This window comes from Macaca fascicularis, chromosome 2 (assembly GCF_037993035.2).
Source record: "Macaca fascicularis isolate 582-1 chromosome 2, T2T-MFA8v1.1".
In the NCBI taxonomy this organism is placed as follows: Eukaryota; Metazoa; Chordata; class Mammalia; order Primates; family Cercopithecidae; genus Macaca; species Macaca fascicularis.
This window is the reverse complement of record NC_088376.1, coordinates 157,331,463-157,358,461: the sequence shown is the minus strand read 5'-3', so window position 1 is coordinate 157,358,461 and position 26,999 is coordinate 157,331,463. Positions and strand designations below refer to the sequence as shown.

Genomic DNA, 26,999 nt, shown 5'->3' with positions numbered 1-26,999 from the left:
ATATTGAAGAGATATCTGTACCCCATGTTTCTTGCAGCACTATTCACAATAGCTAAGATATGGATCAACCTAAGTTTCCATACCAGATGAAAGAATAAAGAAGATGTGGTACATATACACAATGGAGTACTATTCAGCCATAAAGAAGAATGAGATCCTGTCATTTGCAACAACATGGATGGAACTGGAGGTCATTACATTCAGTGAAATAAGCTGTGGACAGAAAGACAAACTTCACATGGCCTCACTCATATGTGGGAGCTGAAGGAGGGGATCTCAAGGAGGTAGAGAGTTCACTGCTTACCAAAGCCTGTCGGGGGACAGGGGGAAGAAGGGAGGGTGGTTAATGGCTAGAAATACACAGTTTGATGGAAGAAATAAGAAATAGTGTTTGATGAATCAATAGGGTGACTATAGTTTACAATAATCTATTTTATATTTCAAAATAGCTATAATTCAAATGTTTCTGGAATAAAAGACCAATCTCTAAAATGATGGATGTCTACATTGCACTGATTTGATCTTTACAAGTTACACGAATGTGTTAAATTATCACAGACACCTCAAAAACACGTACATCTATTAGGTGTCAATAACATTTTTTAAATATAAATAAATGAATGGTGTGAGGCAACTCACCTCACTACCACTAGGGCAAGGGGTGGGCAGAAGGGCCTGGAACACAGCCACAGGGCTCTGGATCTGCCCCTGCCAGAGGCAACTGGGCAGTGACCACTCCAGGCCACACATCCTCACTCGGCCCCAGTCCTGGTGAGTCACTCACACGCGTGCCTGAGGAGGTTAACCCAAGAGTACATAGCCACTATGCCTGGTGACAGCAAACACCAGAGTGGCAGGTGCTGGCGCAGCCCTGATCCGTGATTTGTGCTGGGAACACGCATGCAGCTGGACCTAGAGAGCCCCAGCCCTGGGTCCACCCTCACTGTGCATGGTACCAGAGGAGGGCCTGGCCAGGGTAACCCGGGAGCAGGGCCCAGCTGGTGTCAGCACCAGTCATTCCCGCCTGCTCTGTGCCCCTTGCAGGGTGGGGGATCTCACTGCTGTGAACACGGCCAAAGGCCCCTGAGCTCCACCTGAACGCTGGAGTGTTTGCAAGAACATGCTCCAATGTCCCTGTGTCACTGCCAGCTTGTGCAGATTAACAACCGAGCACAGGCTGTAGTAGGCTTCTGTGGGAAAGTAGGCTGTGGACCAGGAAACCTCTCATCCCAGAGCCCCAGGGAGAAGCCAAGATGCCAGTGGAGGCATTGCCTCCAAGGTCCCCACAGAGGACATCGGGCAATGTCTGCAAATAGTTTTGGTTGTCCCGACAGAGAGGGTGATACAGGACAGCCCCCCACAACAAAGAACTGCCCCACCTCAAATGTCAGTAGTGGGGAGGCTGAGAAACCCTGCTATGGGGCAGTGGTCAGAGACCCTTGTGCCTTGAAAGGGGCTGGGCAGGACAGGTAGTGGCCCACCTGGGGCCACAGGTCAGAGCCGCGCCTGAGTCTGAGGCTGCCCACCCTCCCAGCTGCCAGCATGGGGTTGGGGCGTGTCCGCCCCCATCAGACTGAAGAGGAAACAGATACTCTATCACTCAGAAGCATCCCTGTGTCACCCTGTGAGGCTGGCCTTGGACCCGGGACTCTGGGCACCCAGTCAGCACCCCAGTGTGAACACATCCTGCCCTGGGGCCTGGTCCCAGCAGCTTACACAGACCAGGGCTCGCCCAAAGGCAGGCAGGCAGGGCCACTGCTGACCACGCACCTGCCTGGTCACGATTCTGGAACTAATGGTTTCTGCCTGGCAGGGAGGCCGCCAGGGCCTCTGGGCTTCACCCCTCCCCACCTTCACAGGGGACCTCGCTTCAGTGGGAATGTTCTGGAGCCATAACCCAAGGTTGGAATCCCAGCTCCTCCCCTTTCTAGGTCTGTGACCTTGGAAAAATTAAACTTTCTGTACCTCCGTTGCCTAATCTGCGAAATGGGGTAATATTACCTACTGTATAGGGCTGTGAAGATTAAATGGAGTCATGCATTATCATCACAGGGCACCTGGCCCATCTTCACCCTCAGTTCATACTCCTCAAAGCCCTAAGGTTTCAGATCAATGGTCAGAACCACCAAGAGGGCCTGCTAAAGACAAGTATGTGGACCCACCCGCAAGGTTTAGGATTTTAGAAGGTCAGGGTGGGGCTGGGGAACCCGCATTTCTAGCAGATCTCAGGGAAGGCAGTGCTGCTGGTCCTGGGACCACAGTTTGAAAACTACTGGTGTAAAAGCCTTCTAAAAAAAGTGGGATTTGATCACTAGTTATATGGAAAAAAACTGGAAAAAAGAGGAAAAAAAGAAAAGAAAGAAAATAAAAGAAAGGGAAGGAAGGGAAGGAAGGAAGGAATTTCAAAGAGACCTATCCCACCGGCTCTCCTGGATGGAGAGAGTGTGGGACTTTGAGAGAGACTCCCGGCTGGGCACCCCAGGAGGTTTTCTTCACCCGAGTTTTGCACCAAGCCCATCCAGGACAGTGGGCTGAGCCTGTGGCGGAGGCTGGCGGGAGGTCTGGTTGAGGCAGGGAGGGTTTCCCTGTGCGCGGACGCTGCAGGAGTCACGCGTGTGACATCCAACCAGGGGCAGTGCCCGGAGCAGGCCAGGAAGAAGACTGGGCCGCTGAAAGCACACCGCGGCGGTGTGGGGAACGGCCTCAGACACCTAAGGGTAGGACCGGCCCGCTGCCCCGCGACCCCCAGCGCCTGGGTCCTTTCCCGGCCTCCCCCAGGCGTGGCCTCCCCCAGGCGTGGCCCCACCCCGCCCCAGGCCGCTCCTCCGACCCCTTGGGTTTACCTCATCTCCCGCGCGCCTTTCCCTCCCCGCGTCCCCCGAACCCCGACCCCCCGGCTCCTCCTCCCGCCCGGGCCCCCAGGGCCGGCGCCCGGCTCACCCGCCTCCCGCGCACCCCCTCCCGGACGCCTTCTCCCGCGCACCTCCCCAATCCCCCTTGGGCCCCAGCTGACCCCACCTTCCGCCCCAACCCCGCCCGGAACAGGGCTGCGCCTACCGCGTCCCATCCAGGCGGCGGCGGGAAAGAGGCGGGCCGAGGACGCAGGAAGCAGGAAGGCCGGGCGTCCCTGGCTCCGCCCCGGCCGGGCGGCAGGACCTTGGATGACCTGGTGTTCGGGGACTGCAGCAGACGCCCCAGCCCCGGCAGCGCAGAGCCCCGCCAGGGGCCCGGGGGGCTGGAAGTGGGGAACCGAAGCTCGCAAGCCCCGGCCCTCCTCGCAGCTGGGGCCCCACTAGCCGCCCCCGTGGGAGCGCTACAGGAGAGGCGCCCGTGCGGCTGCAGGTTTTATTATGGAGCTATCAAGCTAGAAAGGGTACAGAGAACTGGAACCCACCCGACAGCCAGCTTCCCTTGGAGCCTTCCTTTTGCTTTAAAACAACAGCTGAGAGGTGACAGTGTGCTAACAGCCCTCACTCTCAGCACCTCCTCGGCCTCGACGTCCACTCTGGCGGGGCTTGAGGAGCCCATCAGCCCGCCACGGCACCGTAGGAGCCCCTCTCTGGGCTGGCTGAGGCCGGAGTGCCTCCCTCTGCTTGCGGGGAGGTGTGCAGGAAGAGACGCAGGCGGGAACCGGCGTTGCGCGCGGCGCTCGCGGGTTCGGCGGGCTCCGCACAAGTAGCGGCCGGCCGGCGCCGCCGGCCCATGGCAGTGAGGGGCATTGTACCCGGGCCAGCAGCTCCGGAGGTTGCGCCGGCTCCCCCAGCAGTGCCGGCCCCTCCGCGCTGCACTCAAATTCTCGCCGGGTTTAGCTGCCTCCCCGCGGGGCAGGGCTCGGGACCTGCAGCCCGCCATGCCCAAAACCGCCCCCCGCGCAGTGAGCTCCACCGCTGCCCGAGCCGCCCCGGGGCGCCGCCCGGTCCGGTCTACTACTCAGGAGTTGAGGAGTGCGGGTGGACAGCTAGGTACTGATGGGCAGCTCCACCTGCAGCCCCGGTGTGAGATCCACTGGGTGAAGCCGGCTTGGCTTCTGAGTCTGATGGGGACTTGGAGAACTTGTAAATCTAGCTGGAGGATTGTATGTGCACCAATTAGCACTCTGCATCTAGCTAATCTGGTGGGGACTTGAACTTTCATGTCTACCTAGAGGATCCTAAATACACCAGTCAGCACTGTGTCTAGCTCAGGGTTTGTAAATACACCAATCAGTACTCTGTGTCTAGCTCAAGGTTTGTAAATACACCAATCGGTACTCTGCATCTAGCTAACTCTGTGTCTAGCTAACCTAGTGAGGACTTGGAAAACTTTTCTAGCACTCTGTGTCTAGCTCAAGGATTGTAAACCCACCAATCAGCGCTCTGTCAAAATGGACCAATCAGCTCTCTGTAAAATGGACCAATCAGCAGGATGTGGGTGGGGTCAGATAAGGGAATTAAAGCAGGCTGCCCCAGCCAACGGCAACCTACTCGGGTTCGCTTCCACACTGTGGGAGCTTTATTGTTTTGCTCTTTGCAATAAATTTTGTTGCTGCTTACTCTTTGAGTCCGTGCTGTCTTTATAAGTTGTAACACTCACTGTGAAGGTCTGCAGCTTCGCTTCTGAAGCCAGGGAGACCACGAACACACTGGGAAGAAGGAACAAACTCTGGACACGCCATCTTTAAGAACTGTTAACACTCACCGCGAGGGTCCTGTAGCGTCATTCTTGAAGTCAGGGAGACCAAGAACCCACCAATTCTGGACACATAACAACAGCAAAAAGTCTGTGCTTCGTCCCAGACGTGCCTTTCGTTTTCCTTTTTTCCAGACTAATTTTAAAGCATCCCAGTAGATAAATTCTTTAAATACTCGAGTATGTTTAACAATAAGGCCTATTTTTTAAACAGTCCCATAGTATTACCACCACACCTAACAAAATTGGCAATTCCCAGTCCGGGCCTGAGGGAGGCTTGATGGTTCACAAGACTTGCTAAACCAAAAAATAACTCTAAGGCACCCCCCGCCCCCAACCACCAAATCATCCGAATGGACTTCCTCCTCAGCCAGGGCTTTTAACCTGAAAGACTGGTTCAGGCCACAAGGGGAAGTAGAGGCCAAACATGCCTCATTATCCTCCTGCATTAACATCAACACAGACTTTACGTCTGATAAGAAACATTTTATAGTCTCCTCTCTGAAGCCTCCTACCATATCCAGATGCTTCATCTGCATGATAAAACATTAGTCTCCACAACCTCTTAACCAAGACATTCTTTAATTCCAGGTCTTTGGACAAACTCAACCAATTGTCAACCAGAAAATGTTTAAATTGACCTATAGCCTAGAACCACCCTCCCTCTCTTTGAGTTTTCCTGCCTTTCTGGATCAAACAAATTTATTTCTTAAATGAACTTAACTTGAAGTCTCATGCCTCCTTAAAATGTATTAAACCAAGCTGCACCCCGACCTCCTTGAGCACATGTTCTCAGGACCTCCTGAGGGCTGTGTCACTGGCTATGGTCACTCATATTTGGCTCACAATAAATCTCTTCAAATATTTTACAGAGTTTGACTCTTTTCATCAACAATAATTTGGCACCCAACGTGGGGCCTCAGAGAAGACTCAGGACCCCAAAGGAGTTGCCTGAACTCGGAGCTAAGATACCAGTGGGGCCCATTGAAGCCTCCCAGACTTCTAGCTTCTCCCCCACTGGAACTGGTAAGTCCTCCTGAGCCCCAGATCTCTCTTTGGTTGACAGTCCTTGGTTTAGTGTGAGCTGGTTTTTCTCCTAGGAAGTTGTTGTTTAAGGATTCTAATTCTAGTTCAGAGACACATTCTAAAGGGTTTTCTTTATTGCTTTTTCTCCCAAAATTAATCTTGACTTGGCTTGTCTGCGCATTTGTGTGACAAATTGAACTGTTGTTTTCATAGGTAAATGAGAGACTGAGTTTTCTAAGCTTGGAAGAGAAAAGGCATTTGCTCCTCCCAGTCAAAAGTTGCTCCTGGGTGACTGGGGCCTTGTGGGAGTGTCTGGGGGGTTGATATCCTGTGACATGCAGCAGCCCTACGGGGAAATCCCCAACAAAAATTAATTTTAAAAATAGTTTGTCCAGGAATGCATATAAGGACTGATCACTCATCATTTTGAGCCCTCTCAAAGGTAATACACCTCTGGAGAGAGAAACTGAGACATGTAAAAGGGTGGAAACGACTCAGTGGTGACACACAGTGGAGTCCTACCCACAAGCAGCACATATTGATCCACCACACAAAAACCTTAGGCCACAGCTAAGTTCCTACTTTTAAGAAAAAAAAAAAGGGGGGGAAACAAGTATTTTAAGAATGAGGAGAAAACAAGGAGAATGACCCCATTTTGGGCACTCTGTTGGTTTTATGGTGCCTCTACTTGCCAGAGATTATGTAAAATGGAAATAAAATGATCCTTGTGTACTTTTACACTAAGGAAAAGAGCCCTAAGGTTGACCTGTACACCATAGAGTTCCTAAGTACTCTTCTCTATATTTTCTGCCTGCTTTAAATCTGCTTTTACTTTTCTACTGAGATAAAAACCACTGTTTGGATCTAACGTTTTTTTCTTTTTTTCTTTTTTCTTTTTTTTTGCAAGCTGGTGAATTTGTATTTATCTCATGGCTAAAGTTCTGGAGTAAAAGCTATAGGATGTGTGTGTGTGTGTGTGTGTGTGTGTGTATTTAAAAGGATTTTATAATAGACTTCTATAATTTTGTTTAATTGGCAGATTAAATCCATTTTAATTTCCCTCTAGCACACCAGGTTGTCTCTTGGTACTTTGAGATGCAAATTTTGCTATCTGTTTTTCACCTAAGAGTTCTTTCCTTTAATATGCAAATGTGGGACTATTTAGCTGACAACTGCATAGGGTGATGAAACAGGCTATCATGAATTTAAAAGTCTCAGGAAAGCTGGATGTGGTGGCTCACGCCTGTAATCCCAGCACTTTAGGAGGCCAAGGCAGGCGGATCACAAGGTCAGGAGATGGAGATCATCCTGGCTAACACGGTGAAACCCCATCTCTACTAAAAATACAGAAAATTAGCCGGGCGAGGTGGCGGGCACCAGTAGTCCCAGCTACTTGGGAGGCTGAGCCAGGAGAATGGCATGAACCCAGGAGGCGGAGCTTGCAGTGAGCCGAGATTATGCCACTGCACTCCAGCCTGGGCGACAGACTGAGACTCTGTCTCAAAAGAAAAAGAAAAAAAAAAAAAGTCTGAGGAAAAAAGAGGTCTTACAAATGTATAAGATGTACTTCTATTGCCATGCCTAATATTCTATGTGTTTATGTGTTGTGTACACAATTTTTCATTACTAAAAATATATAAAAGAGCTCTACTTAGTTTAAGTAAAAACAAAAGCACTTAAACACTTTATCAAAAAATGCTAATCAAATGCTTATAAGTTCACGTGACAAGTAAAATATTTAATAAATAAGCTGTCTTTAAAATCATTGGTAAAAAAATCAGAAATGTTCTAAGAATTGTTAGTATTTTTGTTTACATTTATTGATCAAGTGGCTTCATGCTTATTCCTTCAGAATAGTATAAGATTAGCCATAGGGTTATGAAACTGTAAAACCCAGCCCAAGACAGAATGATCTTTGCTTGTATAATTTTTGATAAATTAGGCATGGAATATTGTTGGTTTAATGGAAACAGCTAAATCTTGAGCTGTTATTGGTAAAAATACTGTTATATTTAATCATAAGTTCATTATTGAAGTAAACACCTGAAATTCACAGCTATAAAAATGGTTAACAGGGAAATAACTTAAATAATGACTGTCACAGGTTTTGTTAATAATACAGGTAAACAAATAAATTAATCAGGTAATGGTAATGGAATAAGTGTTTGTAAACAAACTTGTCATATAATTTAGGACCTCAGGTTATTAATAAATGTTAAGTATCTGGGTAATTTCCAATTTAAAAATTACAGGAAAACTTCTTTTTAAACAGTAGATATCTTTTTCTAATTTAGCTTATTTAAAGGTTATGTATAAAACAAGGTCAAAGGAACTAGGAAATAAGAGATATAGAGAAAGATAAGACATAAAGAGGTAATTTTTAGTACAGAAGGCAAAAAGGAAAGTGATCTTATGTAAGAAAGAATCTTGTGTAGTGAATTTGTGTCCTAAAATAAAATGACTAAGTTGTTCAAGAAAGAGAGATATTTAGGACAGAACAGAAAATTGAAGCATGTTGTGAATGGTTTATATAAGTTGTAAGAAGGTTAGTAAAAAGGGATTTGTTTAAAAAAACTGTATAATTCAGTTGGCTATGATTAAGAAGAAATTATAGTAGTCCTTCTAGAGATGAGTCTTTGATATTTAAAAAATACACTAATACAAAACTAAATAATTGGCTAAAACAATATTTTATTACAAATATTGACTTCTTTTTAATGTTTTTAATTTATAAACTCTATATCTCTTTGACATTCTGCAGATTGATATCTCACAAGTTCAGCTCTTTCTCTTTTGAAAAGACCTTGGATAATAGATCTCTCTTTCACCTTTTGTTGGTTCCTGTAACTTCATAATAGTTACAGGATAATTAACATAATTATCTGAAGGGAGATAACTTTTTTTGAAAACAGGCCAATAAAATTAGATCTTGTAGACCTTTTAATTCTGCATGCCTGTTATATCTTTATCTTTATATGTGTCATGTGGAAGTGATATTTCACTACCAAACTACATGAAAGAGCTCTAACCTAGTAACTTTAAAAATGTAAGTGCTTATCAGATTGGTAGATGCTAGCTCAGATGACTGTTAATTCACATGATCTTGGTAATCTTTAGTAAAATTAATTTAGCAAATTTAATCTCAAAACTCTAGTAATTTAAAATCTTAAAGTCATGTTAAAACCTCAGTTTTTATCACTGGAAAATTTGAGTTACTAAAAGTTAAAATAGGAGTATAAAATACGTTTTTGGTGAAGTTTGTAAAACACAATGATGTTGATTTTGCTAAAAAAGGAAAGTAGGTTTTTCTTCTCTAATTAAAAAACTACTTAAGAGTTGCTTTAGAATGAAGAAAAATATATATACAGATAAAGCTAAATAGAACAATTAAGCCAGAGCAACAAAAGTTAACTCAGACCTGTGGGTACCAAAAAGATAGTCAGTGTGGGGGAAGGGCAAAACTATTTAAAACCAGAGGGTATAATATAAAGAAATTGTTTTATTTTGTAGATTTGTATCATCAGCTTCTTAAAAAAACTTTACTATAGTGGATTGTAAAAATAACCACTTTAAGGAAAAAATCCTTAATTTTAAATGCTACAGAAATTAAGAGCTTGTTTGGGTTGATGCAGCACCCCACAGCTCACTATTGAACAATCACTAATGAATATATATGATCCAAATGCACAAGAGGTCATTTCTGAGAGAACAATTAGTCTAGTGGACCAGATAAATGCCACCATAATGTCTGTTTGCCCTGAGAAGGGGACTGCCCAACTCTGTATAAAATACCAAGTGAAACAAGCACCTCAGATGAAGCAGTTAATATGCTTCATATGCAAGCCATATAACTGGAGTTAGGATAACTGTTATATCCTCCCACCAAATATGCCTATTACCCAAGTCATGGTAAATTTAGGGGTTGAGGGGGTCCCTTTTACATGGATGCCCCTCCCACAGAATCATAACGACTGCTTGAGAAGCCTTATCAAATTTGCCATCCCTCATGAGTTTTGCAGATGCAACTTGCCGCTAGGAACCCAAACCTTTTTTCACCAGAAAAGGTAAAATGGTCTGGGGGTAGAAAAAGGTTCCTGGGACCAGGACAGGTTAAACGTACAGGTGAATAAAATAAACGTATAGGTTAATAAAATAATGAAATGTAAAATGTTTAAACAAACTTTATGTAAGGTAGTTGTAACACCTTTTACCTAAATGTCTTATGAAAATCGGTACTGCATTTGACTGGGGGATGTTTCCCCTTTCTAGTACTATAAAACTAAGGGCATGTAAATCTGCTCTTTTGAGAAATTGGACACACTAAATGGGAACTGGTAAGGTTGCCTAAACCCACATGCTATAGGGTAGAAGCTATTCTCCACTTCATATCCTTTGTGGAACATTTACTGGGGCTGATGGCAAAAGGCTGAGTTCTTCCCAATGACAATGACTAAACTAGAGAATTTCTAGTTGAGGGCCATTTACTGCCTTAATCTGGAATGTTAATTGAAGCTATCCCTATGTTAATGGAAACAATGTGATGCCCAAAAGAGTTCCATAATAAAATAAAAATGGTTTACATAGAATCTTGCTACCTGGAAATATAAGGAGGAGATACTGATAAACAGGGAGCCCTTTCCTAGGACTAATTCTAACTCTAGGGGGAGTTGCTGGATTCCACAGTGCCTGATAGACAGCTCTCATGAGCTGCTTGGCTTGTGAATGGTATTTCCAAGGTAAACAGACGTCTCATTTGAAAGATGCTGCTCTAGTTAAAGAAGGTCAAGAAAATTTTTTTTTTTTTTTATTTGAGTGAAGTATGTTTTTAAACAAATGTACCTTTCTCTCTGGGTTCTCCAAAATCCAGATTGTTGTTTTATGACAATACAGTTATTTGTGTAAGTTCAATAAAAAGTATTTTAAAACAGAACAATTGGAGACACTGGTTAATTTACCAAGAATTTAACTAAAATAGTATATTTTTAGGTAAAGTTTCAGCAAAGCCAACTTAAAAGGAGCCTATATGGCTAATCAATTTTTGCTGGATTTTATGCAAATAATCAGGACAAGTATAATAAGCCTAGAACTTACTTTACACAGAAATTGTCTTACTATAATTTCTCTTTAGTAGAAAAGAAAGGAGCTAAAAAATGGTTTTAAAGGAAAAATGTAACACTTGGTAGTAGATTTTGACCCTAACTTTTGTTTTTTAAAGTGTAGATTAAATCATGAATTATTTCTTGGCTACAATAATCCTATAGAGAGTACCAGGTTATAATTTTTCTTTATATTTTTAGTTGGTGCCCTAATTGAATAGGCTCCTTTTTCTGTTCTGACACACAAATTACTCTTATAATTGTCAAACTATAAATGTTATTTCTCTCTTCTTGTTTTACTTCCAAGGAAACCAAAATCATGGTATTCTGAAGACCAGAGATGAGTCCCTTGTTTAGCATCCCACTGGGCCCAGACCTGTTTCACTGCAAATGCTCTGCTGCTAAAACTATAAAAGCACCCTCCCTCTAGGCCTAGTGGCTATTGAGGAAGAGTTGGGCATGTGAGATTGTAAGGGCCAATTTTGAGGGATGAAATTAGGTCAAGGTCAAACCCTCCAAATCAATAATGGGTATAAAGATGCCCTCTTCCGGCCCTTATCCCCTGCTTGTCATGGAGTGATGGGCCATATCCACTGGGAGCCTCTGCATGGTACTCCAGCTGCCTAGGACCTGAGAGCTCCAATGGCTTCAATCCCCCTTCTAGGATGTGTGCCCAGATCAGCACACGCCCACAAAAGCAGGTTGGGGCATTGCTGTCTCTTCTCACAGGGCCCCATGGAACTCCAAGGAGTCCAAGAAGTCTACATTTGAACTTGGCCTCACAGATCTCTATACATTTGTCAAGGCCAGAAGATAGACTCCATTTTACAGTTGTTCGGTTTTATTTATAATGTAGACCAAAAAGTATCTGAGACAGGTCTCAATCAGAAGCTTATTTTGCCAAGGTTAAATACATGCTCATGACACAGCCTCAGGAGGTCCTGAGAATGTGTGCCTAAGGTGGTCTGGCTACAGCTTGGTTTTATACATTTTAGGGAAACAAAAGACAACACATGTAAGATTTACATTGGTCAGGTCCAGAAAGGAGGGACAACTTGAAGTAGTCAGGAGGGGTTGGGGTAGAGGGAGAGGCTTCCAGATCACAGGTGAATTCAAAGATGTCCTGACTGGCAATTGGTTGAAAAAGCTTATCTGAAGACCTGGAATCAACAGAAGGGAATGTGTAGGTTAAGAAGATAGGGGTTATGGAGGCCAAGGTTTTTATTATGCAGATGAAGCCTCCTGGTAGCAGGCTTCAGAGAGAATAGATTGTAAATGTTTCTTATCAGACTTAAAAAGGTGTCAGACTCTTAGTTAATTTTCTCCTGGATCAGGAAAAAGACCTGGAAAGGGAAGGGGATTCTCTACAGAATGTAGATTTTCCCCCACAAGAGACAGCTTTGCAGGGCCACTTCAAAATATGTCAAAGAAATACATTTGGGGGTAAAATACTTTGATTTATTTTACAGCCTGCTATCTGTCATGTTGGTATCTTATTGCTACAAAGAGTCTGTCAGTCTGAAGGTCTCTGTGTTGATGTTAATGCTGGTCAGCTGTGCCTGAATCCAAACAGAGGGGTGTATAATGAGGCACATCCAACTCTCCTCCTTCCCATCATGGCCTGAACTACTTTTTCAGGTTAATTTCAGGTCCTTGGTCAAGAGGAGGGGTCCATGTGTGACCCATGAAAGAGATCTGAGTTACCCTGAATTACTGGCAGCAAATTTTGCCGGTCCACAGCAACTTCAGTCCTTGCCTCCTCGCAAGAAAGAATTCAACTGAGGGGCATAGAGCAGAAAAAGAGACTGAGGCAAGTTCCAGAGCAGGAATGGAAGTTTATTTAAAAAGTCTTAGAACAGGAATGAAAGGAAGGTGTGCTTGGAAGAGACTCAAGCAAGCACATGAAGGTTAAAGAGAGAAGGTCATGTTTAACCATGATCCTAGGACTTTTATAAGCTCACTTCTTTGCCATGGTTCCTCCCTGAGGGTGGATTTTCCTCATGCCCAGTGCTCTCCTTACCCTTTAGAATTGAGCGTGCGTGGTGTGTTTAGGGAGTTATACGCAGGCCCATCTGAGGCTTTCTTCCTTTTTCCAGTGGAGTGTGCCCCCCGGAAGATCATACTTCACTATGTTTTTGCCTCTTAACATGCATGCCCAGGAAGTTGCTTCTCCCTGGGGCCTGCATTCAATTAACATTTTGCTGTTAACAGGTGTGGGCCATCAGGAAATAGCCTCTCCAAGGCGCTGTGGAATTATCATTCTTAGAGAGGCAATTCAATAATTGCCGAACCATCGCCCAACATTTTCAGTGGATTAAGGGGGAGCCCTAGCCTGCCTCGCTCATGCCTAACTACCTGTAACACATTCAATTGGTTGGGGGACTTAAAATTTTATTTTTGGCTTACAATAATCATTAAATATTTAGATATATGGTTTGTGGACCCTCACTTGTACTTTTGCCCTGGGCTCTATAAATTTTGAGGTGGGCCTGTCTGGTTTTCATAGAGTCATGGGTGCAAGACACTATTTGGTTCTTAACTATAATGCATGAAAAATAAACTGGCAAAGTATAATGACAAACAGCAACCAACAACTGGCCTCAGTCATGGAGAAAGCACAGGGAAAATGGGAGCATTCTAGAAAAGGGGGCAACCAAGCATTGCAGCCAAGCTCCAAAGGGCAGTCACCACACCAGGGCACAGGATTCATTTCTTGGGACCTTGGTAAGTGGCAGGCAGTGTGTACCAGTTCCTGTAGACTAGTTCATGCCCCTCTGTCTCCCCCTTTCATAGAGGCACTTGCCAAGTGCTAGTTCAGGAATCCAGAGGCCTGGCTGGAGTCTAGGCAGTGAGTAGCTTGGCAGAGAGCTGCTATGGTGGAACTGCAGTTTTCAGTGGAAACTAAAGATAGGATAGACATAAAATATATTGGTAAATAATAAAGTCTCATACAATGTTAGGAGCTATTAGGATTGAATTGGGTCCCTGCGAATTCATATGTTGAATCGCTAGCCCCCAATGTGACTCTATGTGGAGATAGAGCTTATCAGGAGATAGTAAAGATTCAGTGAGGTTATTAGGTGGGGCTCTAATCCAATAGGACTGGAGTCCTTAGAAGAGATGGGAAGGAGGCAGAGAGAGCTCCCTCTCCACAAGTACACCAGCAAGAAGGTTGCCATCTGCAAGACAGGGAGAGAGGCCTCATCAGACACAATCCTGCTGGCACCTTAACCTCAGACTTCCAGCCTCCAAAACTGTGAGAAAATAAGTGTATTGTTTAAACCCCTGGGTCATGGTATTTTGTAATGAGCTGCCATAACAGAGGATTACTATTTTCAAAGCAAGCTGACCTTGAGGAAGTCATTAAGACTCAGTCTTCTCATCTGTAAAATTGAGACAGTATCAGCACCTCCCTCATAGGCTTGAGGATTACATGAGGTGATCCATGTAGAGCCCTCAGCATGGTGCCTCACATGTAATGAGCTCAATAGTGTTTCCTGCTGTTATGTTTATTGTTGTTACTAAACCTCTGATGGGACAAATCTCTAAGGAAGGAATGATTCCGGGCTCCCAGATCGACCACGGGGGAGGTCTGAGGAACAGGGAGGGCTTGACTATGAGCTTGACATGGGCATCCAGGCAGGCCTGGCCCTGCCCACACATTTCCTCATGTCTGTTCCAGTTTCTCACTGTCACTCTGCTACCACAGTGTCTACCTGGTGTTCCCATTCAGTCTCTATCATCCCCAAATGGATTCTAGGTTGGTGGCAGCAGCCTTAGCCCAGGGCTGGCCTCCATTTTCCCCTCCACTGCTGGCAGGTGGCCCTCTGGGAACAGGCCCTAGTGGTGGGCTGGCCAAGCCCTGCCTTCTGCTGATAGCTGCTCCAGGAGTGATGGACATGACCTGGCTTTTTTTTTTTTTTTTTTGTAGAGACAAGGTTTTGCCATGTTGCTCCAACTCCTGAGCTCAAAGCAATCCACCCGCCTCGGCCCACTGTGCCTGGCCAAATTTTATGTTAAGTATGTTTTCTCACAATATTTTCTAAGTCCATGCTTGGAGCCTTTTGTGAGCATGTGGCAGAGCAGAAGGCACACTGGCATCCCAGGACAGCCCTGATTAGCCCTCAGCTACTTTGTAATTGAATCCCAGGTTCTGAGCTTCCTGTGAATAAAATCTGAATTCAAGCTGGTGCTCCAGAGCCTCACAGCAACTGGAATTTTCCCACCATCTACCTGGTGAAGCATGATTATCTTATTTTAAAATTTCTGTTCTTTATTTCTCATTTATATTGAAGTAATATCATTTAGATAATGTGTTGGTAATATGATCTGTGAATTTCATTAGAGGATTTAAAGAGAGTAGAATGAGGCCAGGAGCAGTGGCTCATGCCCATAATCGCAGCATTTTGGGTGGCCAAGGTGGGTGGATCACTTGAGGTCAGGAGTTTGAGAACAGCCTGGCCAACATGGTGAACCCCATATCTACTAAAAATACAAAAATTAGCCAGGCGTGGTGGCGCACACCTGTAGTCCCACCTACTCGGGAGGCTGAGGCAGGAGAATCGCTTGAACCCGGGAGGGGGAGGGTGCAGTGTGCTGAGACTGCACCACCACAGTCCAATCTGAGTGACAGAGACTGTCTAAATAAATAAAGAGGGTAGAATGAAGATATTGGGGTAGTTAAGGTTGGGAATCATTGTTTTAACTCTTCCTCTACTGTTTGCTGTTTTGGTTGCTCCAAAACTTTATAACTGCATTATAACTGATGCCCAGAGTCTGTCACTGCAGCCATCAACACAGCCCTGAGCTCTCAGTAGCTTATGACACCAAGGATTAATTTCTTGGTTCTACACATGTCCACTGTGTGTTGGCAGAGGGAGAAGCAGCCTTTGTGGAGGATGCCTAATGGATGTGCAGTCCAGCCAGATGTGGCGGGCTTTGCTCTGCAGTCTGCTCCTGTTTGTGTCTTTGGAGCTACAGAAATCAGCTCCTCTTTGAGCTTGCCCAAAAGGGGCTATTCCCACAAAGAACAGGGAACAAAGAGGAACTGCTGATTTTGGAGGGGAGAAAAGGAAGGGAGTTTCCATCACACAGTCCCATATTCTCCCCAAAGACAGGTCTCGACTCTGCCACGGAGGGTCCTACTCCCCCTCCCTCCCTCCAGCACCAGCCTGGCTGGGTCCCACCTCCTCTCTTTTCCACCTCCCTTAGGATTCTCCTTCCCTTTATTACCTAGAGCAAGTCTGTGGCAAGCCTTTGATACTGAATGTCCCACTGTCCCAGCTTCACCACATCAGAATGTTCTAGGTAAATGCAAAGCTCTCCGTGGAAAGACTTCTAGTGAATTCTACTTCCTCCTCACCCTACCCCAGTTGGATGAAGTCAGATCAGCAGAGCACTAGAGCCCTGGATCCAGCGTGCTGCCCCCCCATGCACATACTCCCTGCCCTGGTGAGCTGCTGGTAGTGGCGGGGGTTTAATGTGCGTTCAGTCACACTGGGGAAGGTCATAAGAAACAGCTGTGTGCAACTTGCCACCCTAGGTTGAAGTCACATAAGACAGCAGTCATTATATTATAAAACTTTTTCTTTTTTTTTTTTTTTCTTTTTTTTTTTTTGAGACGGAGTCTCACTCTGTTGCCCAGGTTGGAGTGCAGTGGCGCAATCTCAGCTCACTGCAAGCTCCACCTCCTGGGTTCACGCCATTCTCCTGCCTCAGCCTCCTGAGCAGCTGAGATTACAGGTGCCCACCACACACCCGGCTAATTTTTTGTATTTTTAGTAGAGACTGAGTTTCACCATGTTAGCCAGGATGGTCTCGATCTCCTGACTTCATGATCCACCTGCCTCGGCCTCTCAAAGTGTTGGGATTACAGGCGTGAGCCACCATGCCCCGCCTATAAAATATTTTTAAGGAGGATTCATGAGATGGATTACTATCTCTACGAGGAGCAGTTATCCTCCAGAACACTAATTTGTTTCTGGCATCTGGACACCGTGAATTAGGTCACCAATCAGGTGTCCTTGCACTCCTGGCAGCCAGAAAGCTCTGAGCTGAATTGTGGCCCAGCTTTAGAAGGGTATGCAGTTTTGCAGCCTGCAGTCTGGATACGGACCACACTCTGGATTTGACTCACCACCACTTTGCTCTCAGCCCCCATTCGCTCATGCATATTTTTGTTTATTATACTTCTAAACCACCTTAAATGCTTCTGTTAACAGATGAGACATAAATATGCTCAAAGGCCACGAAAGTTTATAAAAGCTTATCTCCCACCGAATAGCCTGGCGGTGAGTCGCTTTGGGGAAGATGAGCCTCCATGATGTTGGGCTCGGCTTCCTCCATCTCGGGCAGCTGCCCACTGCCCCCCCGCCCCCGCCCCCGGGCCCAGGCACTGCCCACATTCGCAGGGTTGGGCAATGCCCATCGCCGTGTCACTGGGTCTGCTTCCAGCCAGCCCGGGGAGGGAAAGGAGGGCAACAGCATGACCCCCCTTACAGGGTGCATGTCAGAAACCACACAGATCATTTGCACCTGGATCCTGTTGACAAGAATTTGGTTCCTTGACCAACACCTAGTGCAAAGAATGCAGGAAAATCCAGCCTTTCTTCTGGGCAGCTGTGTGCCCAAGTAAAATGCAGAGGTTATGACTTAAGAAAGAAGGGGACAAAGGCAGGAAATTGGGGGATAACGAAATCTTATGTCCTTACCTTACACTTTCAGGAGAATTATGGAAAGGGGAAGAAAGAATTATGGGAAGGGAAAGAAAGCTGGAAAGCTGGGTCCAGTCTTGCCCATTTGCACCAGAGGTCTCTAGCGTGACTGCAGTAGGCACCCTGGCTAAAACTGTGTCTGAAGAGTGGGGAGAGGCGCTTCCTGGCTCTGTTTGAGTTGGATGGGCCCGTGCTTGAGGCTTTGCCTGCTCTTCTGTCACGAAGGATGTTTACAGGGAAGCCAGGGCTGACCCTATGGAGACACCAGGCAGGCTTCCACCTCTTGTTGGGAGGAGTGTGAGAGACCTGACTGGGATGAGAGACAGCTGCATGCGCTTGGACGCTGCCGTGGATACCCCAGCCCTGGGAGTGTTTTGAGGCAGAACAAAGGGAACCCAGGAAGGGGTTGACATGGATTCATCTGTTCTGGTATAAGCGGTGCGTGCTAGGGCAAGTCCCACCACTAGAGATGGGAACAGCTTCTCTCTGAGAAGCTGCCGTCTCCAGCACCAAGCATTGTGGTAGAAGACCAATTCTGAGCTAGCAACAGAGCCCAGAAGGCTTTAAGTGGAAGTGAAGGCACATTCTTTCCTGCCTGTAGACAGCAAGATGTGAGGCTGGACGTGCCAGAAGCACTCTGGGGTCTGAGCCGGCCCTGCCGCAGGAGGCAGGTGGGAAGAGGGAAGGGGACACTCCCAGTGGGCCTGGCTTGGGCCTGGGCTTCAGGCTCTGAGGAACTGCATGGAGTGGGAGTTGGTGGGTTTCTCCTGGACTTCTAGGAAGGCCGTGTGAGCAGCTCAACCTGACCCCAGCAAGGCCTGCTTCACAGTTGGGTGGGGTGGCCATGGGAAAGTAGAGCCTCTCCCATGGTGGGTGTGGGTGCCCACGAGCACAGCCACCTCTGCCAGGCCACCCCCAGCCAAGGCCTATTCTGGGAGACTCGGCACCTGGGAGGGGTGAGTTACTCTGCAGGCAGAGGGGGCTTCAACGTCCTCCTAATTTGGGAAGTAAGGGGAACACAATTTCACAGTAGCTATGTAACCTTGGGCTGTTAAATGTCTCTTTGCCTCCATTTCCTGATTTATAAATGATGATAAAAATACCTCCTGCCTCCCTGGGATCATGAGCAGCAAGAGAAACATGCATGGAGGATTTGGAGCCCTGCCTGGCATCGAGCTGGTGCTCAAGGGACAGAAGTGTAGCCAGTATGGAGCTTGGCACTGCCTGTTACTATCGCTGTCAGCAGCCTTCGAACGGCGGGGTCTGGACAGGCCTTTATGGAAGCACACGCTTCCTAGAAGAGCAGGAATCATAAAGGAAAGCAGGGCGGGGAATCCCTGAGGAGACGGGGAACTCACAGGCCTCTGAAGGGCAGCATGCTGCACGGAGAGGCCTGAAGTTGTTCCCAGACATAGCAGAGGCTGGGCCTAGAGCTCTCAGCGTGGCCTGGGCCCGTGGGGAGGGACAGAGGGGCCTGCAGTGGGCCTGTGGGACCCAGAGGGACAGAGCCAGGTGGGTGGGGAGATGAGATGCCAAGAAGAGAGCTCCATGTGGGGAAACTGAGGTGACAGCAGGTAGGTCAGGTTGCAGTGTTTGGTGCCTACAGGATGAGGGTGCAGAGAGGAGGGCCGCAAGCTCCCACAGGGAGAGGGCACAGGAAGGAGCTATAGGGCAGGTCTCTGGGCCAAGGAGAAGCCATAAAGGTACATCCGTGTTGGATGGGAGACGAGCTCTGCCTGGCATTCCCAGCTGGGCCCGGCCCTCTACTGCAGGCCCTCGGGCTGGCTACCAGCTGAGAGCAGGCCACGCTGACAGAGCAGGGGCGAGGGCCCAGCCCCCATCTGCTGAGGGAGTTTGAGCTGCCTCCCAGTCCAGGGCTCGCCCAGCTCAACCCCCATCTTCCCACCAGTTTCCTAGGGGTTACCCTCAAACCTCCTGCACCCCGACTCTGTTACACCTTCTGCTCTTTGGGGCTGATGGCCCACACCCATTTCCTCCTGTCTCTCTCCCCAGGTGTCTAGCTCTCCCAGGCCAAGCAGCACCGTCATGCCCAGGTGACCGCAAATTCCAGGCCCACCCAGGAATACCCACGGGTGGAGCAGAGAGACGCGGAGGTGTGGATGGTCTCTCTTCAGAAGCTTTATTCTCCCTGGGAGGGGCACACCTCACCCAGCCAAGGGCTGCTGCTGACTGGACAGAGGGTGTCCCAGATGCAGACATGGGGTGCAGGCAGGAGGGCTTCCACTAGCCCCCAGGTGGGAGGTGCTGTGCACCCAGGCTGAAGAGGGAGGGGCCCAGCCGCCAGGGAGGGGCAGGGACTTTCTTCTCACAAAGACCTTTCTTCAGTATTCGAAGGTCACCGTCTTGACCCGCAGGTACTCGTTCAGAGCCGCCTCTCCTGTAAGACACCACAAAGGTCACAGCAGCTGCCACCACAGGCAGGAACCACTGCTGGGGGCTGCAAGTGTCTTATTCCTCAGCAACCGCGTGAGGGCAGCTCTGGCTCACCCCACTTCCAGGTGTGAAGTCGAGGCCCAGCGAGGTCATGAATCTTACCCAGGTTATCCCTGACAGTGGATAGTGGGCCAGGACTCCCAGAATACAAAGCCAATCTGAGGCAGCCATTTAAGAATCTTCCCTGGCTCCCACCGCCTTGTCTGGACAGCGGGAAGCCCCTTCAGGCGGAAGGGGGTGGAGGACTTGGTATTACTGCCCGGACTCACTGGCCCATCTCTTCTCCCGTGGCTGCCCCCAGCTATGTCTGCATCAAGCTGTGGCTGGGAAAAGGAGATGCCTCGCGAGGCCCTGAGGCCCCAGACCTTGGCAGTGCTATGTGGCTGGTGTGTCTCAGCCCCATGACAAGTGTGAAGCCTGGGGCTGTCTGACAGCTCCCCAGCAGCTCTGGCTGGCCCCAGGAGTGGTACTGCCCCAAATGCCACTGCCCTGTCCCTCTGAAGTCCTGGGCCTGCCCAGGCGGGCTCTTGGAAGGCTTGGCTTGTGGGCCTGTCCCAGGAGGGTGCTGGTCCTCTCAGCGGGACACGGGGACCAGGGTTGGGAGGGAGCCAGGGGAACTCGGGGAGGATTCATAAGGGGCTCAGATCATGTTGTGGGGACTTGGCAGCCATAGCCTTCCCTGGGTGGCCATGGGCCTCATGGATTCCCATGGTGGACACCAGGAAGGTGGCCTGGGAGAAGGCAGGAAGAGGAGGCAGACTGGGACACAGGAAGCAGGAGTGTCCAGCCTATACGTGCATGTGAGTCCAGCCCTGTGGGCACACATGGGCCCCTCTCACAGGCACCCTTGGGGGCTTCTGCAGGGCTTGAAAGATGGGGGCAGGGGGAGGAGAGAAAACTGGAAACAGTGACCACCCTTTGACCCTCAGCCTCAGCATGACCTTCCCTGTGGTCTCTGGGCTGGAACAGGAGCCTGGAGAGACAGGTGGGAACTCTGAGACAGCATATGGCTCCCCCGGACCTTGCCAGCCACCCCTGCCAAGCTTGCCCATAAGACCTGTCTAGTCCCCACTGCTGAGAGAGCAGAATGAGGCCCAAGGCTTGGAGCAGCCCAGGGAGAGGGGGCTGGAGCAGAACTCCATGCCACCCAGCGGACAGAGCACTGTGGGGCCTGCGCTGTGTGCTGGGGGACCCCGCCTGCTGCCGCCTCAGTGACTTCATCTCTACTGGGAGACTCGCAACACCCATGGTGTTCACCTGGGGGGTACATTCGGTCTCATGGCTCCTCTTTACACTAAGGACGCAACCTGAGCCCCTGACCATGGCCCATGGGCCTTCTATCTGGCCCCTCCCTGCCTCTCAGGCCTCCTCTCCTCCCTCCTGCTCCCCCTTGGCCCACTCCCACCACTCTGGCCTCTCTGCAACTCCACGACCAAAACTGGTTCCCCCAAGGACCTGCTGAACCCTCAGCTAGAAACACGGGCCCCTGGGTCTTCACGGCCAACTCCTCCCTGCCATGCAGCTCTGGGTAGCACAGGCGCCACCACACCAGAGAGGCCCCCACTGCCTCCTGGCCGGAGTGTCTCCCCCAGGCCACTCTTCTTGCCTTCTTCCCAGCACCACCCCTCTCTGCAAGCATCTTGCTCATGGACTTGTCACATGTTCCCTCTCAGTAAGAAGTGAGCCCTGACAGCCATCATGTTCAAGGCTACATCCCTGCATCTGGGATAGGACCTGGCACTAAGTGGTTCTGAACGGATGTTTGCTGAATGAATAAATGAAAGCAACCCCACAGGCAGGAGTAGGTTACCTAGATCTTTGCCAAATCCAGACTGTTTGAATCCTCCGAAGGGAGCGGCCACATCGGTCTTGTTGTACGTGTTGACAAACACAGTGCCTGCCTGGAGCTTGTCACTGACATACAGGGCCTTGTTGATGTCCCTGGTGAAGACACCAGAAGCCAGGCCAAATTCCGTGGCATTGGCCCGAGACAGCACGGCGTCCACGTCCCTGGAGGGAAAGTCCAGGAAGAACTCCCTGAGGGAGGTGCAGACAAGAGCCTGGCCTGCTCTACACCCCAGCTGCATAAGACCTTCCGAGGAGAAAATGTGCCGGGCTGCCGCACCGGGGCAAGATGGGGTTGGGCTGGGCTGCGAGTGAGGAGGAAGGGCAGGGGCCCATATGCAGGCAGCCACCACAGGGGCTCCTGGATCATGGGGTGAGCCTTTTATTCCACAGACTGGGAGCAGGGGCCCAGAGAGGAGCCACTGGGTCCTCACATGCAGAAGGACCCACATGTGCCCTTGGCAGGTTGGGCATTCACCAGACATCAGTGATCTGGAGACTTACTACAACCATATTTATTGGCTAGGTGGCACTGAAGTCTCTTATTCTAATGCCATTGACATATGACAATAATTTCTGGGGTTTTTTTGATAGTTGGATAGTAAAATGTAAGGATGAGGCACGATCTTGCAGTTTGCTCCAAGGTGCTACGGAGACAAGGGGTAAGCCTGAGAAGTATCAGCATGGGCCTCTGTGGCCTCACTGTGAGTGGAGTACAGTTTTCCCTTCCAGCCCAGGCTGGCCTGGGTAACTTGCTTGATCACTAGGCTGTGGTGGAAGGGATGCTCTGGGATTCTGAAGAGCCAGATTATAAAGAGCCTTTTGGCTTTCACCTGGCCTCCGAGGGGGAACCAGGTGCCTTGGCAACCCCGAGGCTGCCACGCGGAGGAAGCCTCCTGGGAGACCCCCGGCAGCGTGAGGATAGCCACTCTGTCGCCCCAGCTGAGGCCAGACACTGCATGGAGCAGAGATGCGTTCGCCTCATTGAACCTAGACCATGAGTAAAATAAATCTCTGATTATTCCAAGCCACTCAGTGTGGGGGGTTTAGTGCACGGTAACAGACCTTAGAACAGAGTCCAGTGGGCTGTGAGAAACATGCCGGAGCACGTGACAAGGGACAAGGACAGGGAAGGGAACTGTCTTTGCTCACAGGGGGACTCAAAGCCCCAGGTCTCTTCTCAGGGGTGTGGAGACTCAGCAGGCGGCCCAGGCGGGATGTCGATGGCTTGCACCCTGCCTGAGTTCTCCTCCTCACCGCCCATAGACTACCTCCCAAAGCCCACACGAAGACCCCAGTAACACGTGGAAGAGAGTCAGGGCCCTTGAGACATCAACAGGATTCCCTACCCATCAGCAAACCGAGAGATGATCATGACAGGTCCAAAGGACTCCTCCTTGGCTATGAACATGTGGTCTTCCACATCTGTGAAAACAGTTGGCTCAAAGAAGAACCCTGCAAGAGAGATGGAGACCCGCTGTACATGGGAGACACAGTGACCGATGGTCCAGCCTCCCTGTCAGCAGGGCCTGGGCAGCCACCTGCAGATGACCTGACATAAGCGCCGGGTCGTGGCACCCATGTGATGGGTGTCGCCATGCTACAGGTGGCTCTCCCACCTGGCATGTTCTTTGATGTGGGTCTCACCATGCTTCTAAAGGAGTGCTATTGAGGGAAATGGGGCTGCAGGTTGGCAGGTGACAGAGCTGAGACCTGATCCCAAGTCCAATCTTAGTGCCAGAACCCATGGCCAAAGCAAAGACTGGAGCTTTTCTGGTGACAGCTAATCTACAACCTCCTAGATCGTTCAGCAGGTGAAACCTCCCAGGCAGCTCTGCCACTGACCCTGGTGGCTACAACCCATGGAGTAGGAGGAGGTGAGAGGGGAGGAGCTCTGGACACTGGACCTCCTGGGACTCCCTCCCTCTGCCCTTCTGGGGTCCCTACCAAGGCCCAACTTCATGCTCTCCAGTCAAGAAGGGACCACCTAATCCCAACCCTGGATGCAACCCCTACAGGCCCTGGTTGCCAGGGCAGACACACTTCTGACAACTGAAATGCTTTCTCTCTCTTTTCTCTAGAGACAGAGCCGTGAGACCTGCTGCACTGAGGTCAATCCTGCCTGACCTCACTGAAATTCAATCCTGCCTAACTTAGGAATAATCAAGAGACCGGGAATTTTCTCACTCTAGTTTTTAGAGAAATAGAAAATTTCAAAAAACGTTACAAAGTTATTTAACTAATAAAATATTCAATAAAATATTCAATAAATGACATTTTAACACTGATTACAATTGTGAAAATGTGACTCATGTACACACACAGTGGTTTATGTGGTCTGTGTTTACTCCACAGTCTTGTAGCACTTCTGCTGGGGCATGTGAGCCATGCTGACCACCCCTCTGTCGTCCCCTCCCCATCTACCTTGTACTCTCCCCTATCCCCTCTAGACCCTAAGAGCTGGTCTCCTGGTCCTTGGGCCACCAGAAAGCAGCCCCATCCCATGCTCTGCCGCTCACTCGGCTGTAGGAATTCTGCTCCTTCTCATACCCTCTCCAGGGTGGGGTGATGACTCCCTACTATTCCTGGTTCCCTGGTGCTGCTCTAACCCTTGCTGGCTCCCTAGCCCTGCTCCTGGCACAGGGCCTCCATCCCACCAACCCTGAACCCGGCCATCCTTGCCCTGCAAGGGCCCTGGTGATGCTCCTCCCACCCCATCTGCCTCATGGAACTCGCAGTCCAGCAGGAGTGGGAAGAGGGTAAGTGGACAGTGACAGCAGCAGTGCAGTGGTCACGAGAGCTCTGTTGAGGTGTGTGGTGCCTGGCACCCTGTGACATGGGCATGCCTGGGTTTGGATGTCCTGTGAGCTAAAGAAGCAGGAGCTCTCCAGGTGGGGACACTTGAAAGCCTCCACTAAGTCAAGCAGCAGCAAATGCATGGAGCCCAGGAAAGCACTAGAAACCTCTGGAGAGAATGAAATGTGGCTGCAGTACAGGTCAAGGGCAAGTCAGGCACAGATCATGAAGGACTCTGGCTGTAAGGTCAAGGAGTCTGAACTTGCACTGCGGGAGGGTGGGTCACTGCTGCGAGGTCTTAACGGAGGAGAGGTCACCAGACCCTGGCAACTGTGTGAGTAAAGGATCAGCAGGCTCACAAGGCCACTTGGGAGGCTGCTGTGACACCGAGCAAGGCAAGATGCAGGGAGCCCGCACAAGGGTCAGGAGGCAGAGGAGGTCCAGAGTGGGACAATTCTCAGATTTTACAGAATCAGGCAAATAATTTAAATGGGGGTCACAGAAAGAGAAGAGTCAGGGATTCCTTCTTCCCTTTCCTCCTTCTTGCCATCAGATTAATTGAGCACCTACTCTGTGCAAGGCCCAGTCTAGGCACAAAGGAGCTAGGGGTGAGGAAGACAGTCATGGCACCTGTCCCTTGGCAGTAGCATCAACAGTCCATCCCTGTGGCTGCTGCACTTCTGGCCTGGATGACTCGATCAGACAGAGGGTCCTGGAGCAGCAGGTGTGTGTGTCTGGGCTCAACTCTGGCTGGGACATTGCAATGACCATTGAGTTTGAAGGGCCTGGGGAACATCCAGGTGGAAGTGTCCAGTGCCGCTGGCTATGCGGTGAGGAGCTCTGGGTAGGGTGGAGCCTGGAGGCCTGTATCTGGTAGGGTCTGAGCAGGGGAGAGATCCTGCAGGCGAACTGTCCCCCATGAGAGGTGCTCCAAGCTAAGGATAGGCAGGGATGCATCTGCATTGAGGGGACAGGTGGAGCAACAGCTGAGAGGTTAACAGCCAGTGAAGTAGAAGGAAAATCATAAAATCTAGTCTCTTGAAATCTATCGGGGAGAGACTCTCAAGGCTGTGGTGACAGTAAGGGCAAGTCAGAGTCCAGTTCAATACTGACTAAACCAGCACTGAATAATGCTCATCCCATTCCCAGGTCTGGCTGGTGCCCAAATAGCCAAGGCCCAGTCCATCCCAAGTCCCAGATGGGGCTGCAGCCTGACTGTGCAGGTACCCAGCCTTCAGCTCTCTCCAGTTCAGCTGGACAGGGAACCAGAGGCCATGGGACCTGCTGCCTCAATTGACCCAAGCGGGCCTGGCACACTGTGACTCACCTGGCCGAGGGATTTGATTCCCACCGCAGACCAGTGTGGCCCCTTCCTTCACGCCGCACTGGCAGTACTCCATCAGCTTCATCAGGTGGGCATGGTGATTCTGTGGCCCGTGGTCGGTGTCCCTGTCCAGCGGGTTGCCCACCTTCATCTTCCGCACCTCCTGTACCTGCAGAAAGTCCTCCAAGTCAGGCGTGGCTCGTTCTGCCACAGTTTCTGACAATGATCCTCACCTGACTCAGCTCTCGCGGCTGACCCCTGAGGAAAGTTCACACTCTATTCTAGCCTCAGGGCTTTCCGAATTCTGACTCTAAATCCACCTTCCAGTCTGAAATCCCAGATGGCTCCTATGCGCAGAGGAACAGAAGTCTCCAAGGAGACAGAAGCCCAGCAATAGATGGGCTGGGAATGGAGGTGCACAGGAGTGTGGGTGAGGAGGAGAGAGGCTGGTGTATTTGACTAGTTGAGGAGATGGGGCTCAGTACCACATGTATCTGATTCTGGTCCTGCACCAGCCTCATGGATCAAGAAGCTGAAAGAACTGTTTGTCTGGGGGACTCCAGGATGTGGGGTGGGTGGGATACACCAGCCCTGCTGCAATAGTCCCGGTGCTAAAGTGGGAAAGAAATTAAGTGGAGGGGAGGGGCCCAAGGCTCTAGTCTGCTGACCCTCTTCCTCCAAGGCCAGGGCATCTCACATCTTGCAAACTCTGCACCCCCAGTCAGCCCTAATCAGACACAGGTGTGACCCAAGCACCCGGGACACCCCTCTGCCCTTCCCACCAGGGCCCACTGAGTGCCTCTGACTGTCCGGTCTCCACCCTGTAGCCAAGCCCAGTTGCTTTTGTTCCTCATTCTCTGCTCCTGTCCTGGAGACCCAAACTGCGCCCCAATCTCTCTTGGATACAAAGGACAAGCAGCCTACTGAGCCTCCTGAACACTGGCCTCACTTCCTTTATTTGGGATTGTGACTGTCCTGAGAATTATCCCTGGGACAATGGCCCTTGCAGTCACCTGACTGTGGAAGTCTCATGACTCCCTTAAGATCCCCAGACAGGACCTTGTGTGCACAGCTCTA

At 49.5% G+C, this 26,999-nt stretch overlaps 2 protein-coding genes across 19 annotated transcripts in view; both read right to left on the bottom strand.

Annotated features, from left to right (window-relative positions):
• The window catches only part of SLC41A3 (solute carrier family 41 member 3), a 78,384-nt gene extending 75,294 nt beyond the window's left edge, over nt 1–3,090 (bottom strand). For 8 of the 13 annotated variants that reach the window (XM_065539114.1, XM_074033251.1, XM_074033248.1 and 5 more), the window contains exon 1: nt 3,058–3,090. The gene's annotated coding sequence lies outside the window, so the exon portion shown is untranslated. Of the gene's footprint in view, nt 1–2,940 lie in introns of all 13 variants that reach the window. The other 5 variants (XM_045385556.3, XM_074033249.1, XM_074033252.1 and 2 more) reach the window with 2 other exon arrangements.
• Nucleotides 3,091–19,620: 16,530 nt separating this feature from the next.
• ALDH1L1 (aldehyde dehydrogenase 1 family member L1) overlaps nt 19,621–26,999 on the bottom strand; it is an 81,906-nt gene continuing 74,527 nt past the window's right edge. For 3 of the 6 annotated variants that reach the window (XM_074033243.1, XM_005547912.5, XM_074033245.1), the window contains 4 exons: nt 25,926–26,091; nt 23,152–23,257; nt 21,768–21,967; nt 19,621–19,901 (listed from right to left, as the gene is read on the bottom strand). In XM_074033243.1, the coding sequence (XP_073889344.1) occupies nt 19,846–19,901; nt 21,768–21,967; nt 23,152–23,257; nt 25,926–26,091 (528 nt within the window). In that variant the 3' untranslated portion in view covers nt 19,621–19,845. Of the gene's footprint in view, nt 19,902–21,597; nt 21,968–23,151; nt 23,258–25,925; nt 26,092–26,999 lie in introns of those variants that run through there. The other 3 variants (XM_045385553.3, XM_015446317.3, XM_074033244.1) reach the window with 1 other exon arrangement.